At 46.4% G+C, this 2315-nt stretch overlaps 1 protein-coding gene across 1 annotated transcript; it reads right to left on the bottom strand.

Annotated features, from left to right (window-relative positions):
• Nucleotides 1–288: 288 nt before the first annotated feature.
• Nucleotides 289–1401, bottom strand: LOC113408104 (interferon-inducible GTPase 5-like). The gene has a single exon (XM_026660426.1). It carries the CDS (start codon nt 1399–1401, stop codon nt 289–291), a length of 1113 nt encoding a protein of 370 aa, XP_026516211.1.
• Between the last annotated feature and the right edge of the window lie 914 nt (nt 1402–2315).

Raw genomic sequence — 2315 nt, 5'->3', positions numbered from 1 at the left:
CGCACACTAAACCTGACAACCGAAATTACATTAAAGCATTACAGCCCTCAGACCTCAGAGTATTGGGGGGGTTGCCCCTGCATTCCCCTAAGTGCCAGAGAGCACACTCTGAATTTGGTCTCATCTCACCATCAGAGAATAGGGACCAAATTCTGCTGTCAATGATCCCAGGGTAAATCCAGTTCTGTTGATTTAATTGGAGTCACTAGCTTCACACTGATGAAACCAAGACCAGAAACTGGTCCTAGGTCTTTCTTGCACAACAAGCGAATTGATTTTTTGGTTAGGTTACTTTGACTTTCTCCCTTCTCCCTCCAGAGCCTCCTTCAGAACTCTGAAGGTACTTTCAGCTATGGAATCCAAAAGGTATTGAAGCACACCGTGTGTTCTTCCAATCGAAAAACTTGCACCTATCACTGGTATCCACCGGATAACGTTAGCAGCCATAGGAGTAAAGTTACGCAGCAGGTCACATATATAAATGGGTGTTATTGCTGAGGCCTGTGGACATGTCATCACAGCCTTCAGGTCTTTGACATCCTTCCCAACCTGCCCAGCGAGAGTAGAGAGGGAGTCGTCATCCAGGCCAAAATCTTTGTAATAATCTTTTATGAAATTTGTCATGATGAAAGAATCAGCATAATCAAAGGGACCCAGCAAAGCAGCAACAGCAAACCCGCCCGTCAGGAAGCTTGTTCCAATTGTAGCCACCCATTTTTCTGCTTTTTTCTCTTGCAGAGTGGACCGTGAGATGCTCAATAATTTCTCTCTCTCCTGACTGACGATTTTGTTGAATAAAGTTTCTTTCAGGAGTGGAAAATCATAACAGCAAGGTCTACTGCTGGATATGAGAAAAACCTGGTGGTCAGTCAGACCCCCTATTTGCAGGCGCTCTTTGCATTCCTCTCGGATCGTTTGCAGGGCGCTCTCTTCAGCCATTTCAGCTAACACATCGTTGTCCACTTTGGAGCGTACAAAGTAAAAGCTTTTCCCCCTCCTCTGAATTTCCTTAGCGAGTTCAGTATGGATGTTTATGAAACGCTCAGAGGCAATTATGATGAAAAGGTCATATGGGTCAAAGCCTACCTGCTCAAGATACTTGTCTGCTTTAAAATCTGAACGTGAGATCTCTGGCATGTCCCAAAAGTACAATTTAGGGTATCTAGGATGTCTGTAAGAGGTAGGCGATCTGTTTGTCCTGTTCCCCACCCATGCAATTTGGGCAGCTCCTGTATCATCATTCTTCAGATCCCTGATTGCGTTGACAAAGGATGATGCACCAGAGCCAGCCTTTCCAATGACAGCAACGGCAAATCTGCGATTCATGATCTCCTGGGCTATGGAGATGGCTCTGGCAAGGTTCCCTGCTTTCACAGCTGCCTTGAAATCTTCGGTGGACATAATGGACAGCTTCTTATTGTCTGTAGGGAACAAAATGTAACTTCAATAATTTCCCCTCAAAACTGAGAAGGCATTTAAATAATATTACAGGGCATGAGAGAGAGCATTTCCCACTGTTAAATGCTTGGTTAAATATTTGGGTTGCTTTTTTTTCAGATTTAAATAATGATGCTAGCAGTGTAGTCTGATGCAGAATTTACACACATGCTGGTCCAGCGAGGTTCATACTTCAAGCACTGGTAAACGAGATCTTTAAGTGGCTCAGTGAGAAGGCCGGGAACAATCAGAAAAGGCTACAGTTTTCTGTTTGTTTATTTCAGGCAAGGGAGAAGCAGTCAGCAGAGCTGTGTGCATGCTGAGATCTGTCAGCAGCTGATCAGAAGCCAACAGAGCGAGTGGCCATGCTGCACCGGACTCATACACCATGAGGCAGGGTGGGGCACCTGCTCCAAGCCAGGGAGCAGAGGGGGTCTCTTTTTCTCTTACATGGCATGCAGGAGACCAAGCAGATGGTTCCCCAGATGATCTGTCTATAGAATGGAAAAGGCTTCTAGTGGAGGAGAGACAGACAGAGCGGGAGTCCAGGTGTCTGAGGGCTGCTCTACACCACACAGTTAAAGGCAGTTTATCTAGACCTAATTATTTCAGTGTACACACTACAGCCTTGCACTCGCTGATGTAGGTACTCTAGTACACCGACATAATAACTCCACCTCCACGAGACGTGTAGGGCTTATGTTGGTGTAGTCAGGGTGATGTATTGTCCCTGTAGACACTGCATCCCTTACCTCAGCTGTCCTGTCAATTTCACGCCTCCTGCCATGAAATTGACAAGAAAGCTTGGCAGCTAGAGCCCAGTTTCCCCGCCCTCCACCCCCAACTCCCCTGGAGAGCTGGGTGGCTGGACTCTGCTC

This window comes from Terrapene carolina, unplaced genomic scaffold, assembly GCF_002925995.2.
Source record: "Terrapene carolina triunguis isolate 2854851 unplaced genomic scaffold, T_m_triunguis-2.0 Scaffold771, whole genome shotgun sequence".
In the NCBI taxonomy this organism is placed as follows: domain Eukaryota; kingdom Metazoa; phylum Chordata; order Testudines; family Emydidae; genus Terrapene; species Terrapene triunguis.
The sequence above is the reverse complement of the archived record's forward strand: the minus strand, read 5'-3'. Positions and strand labels throughout refer to the sequence as shown.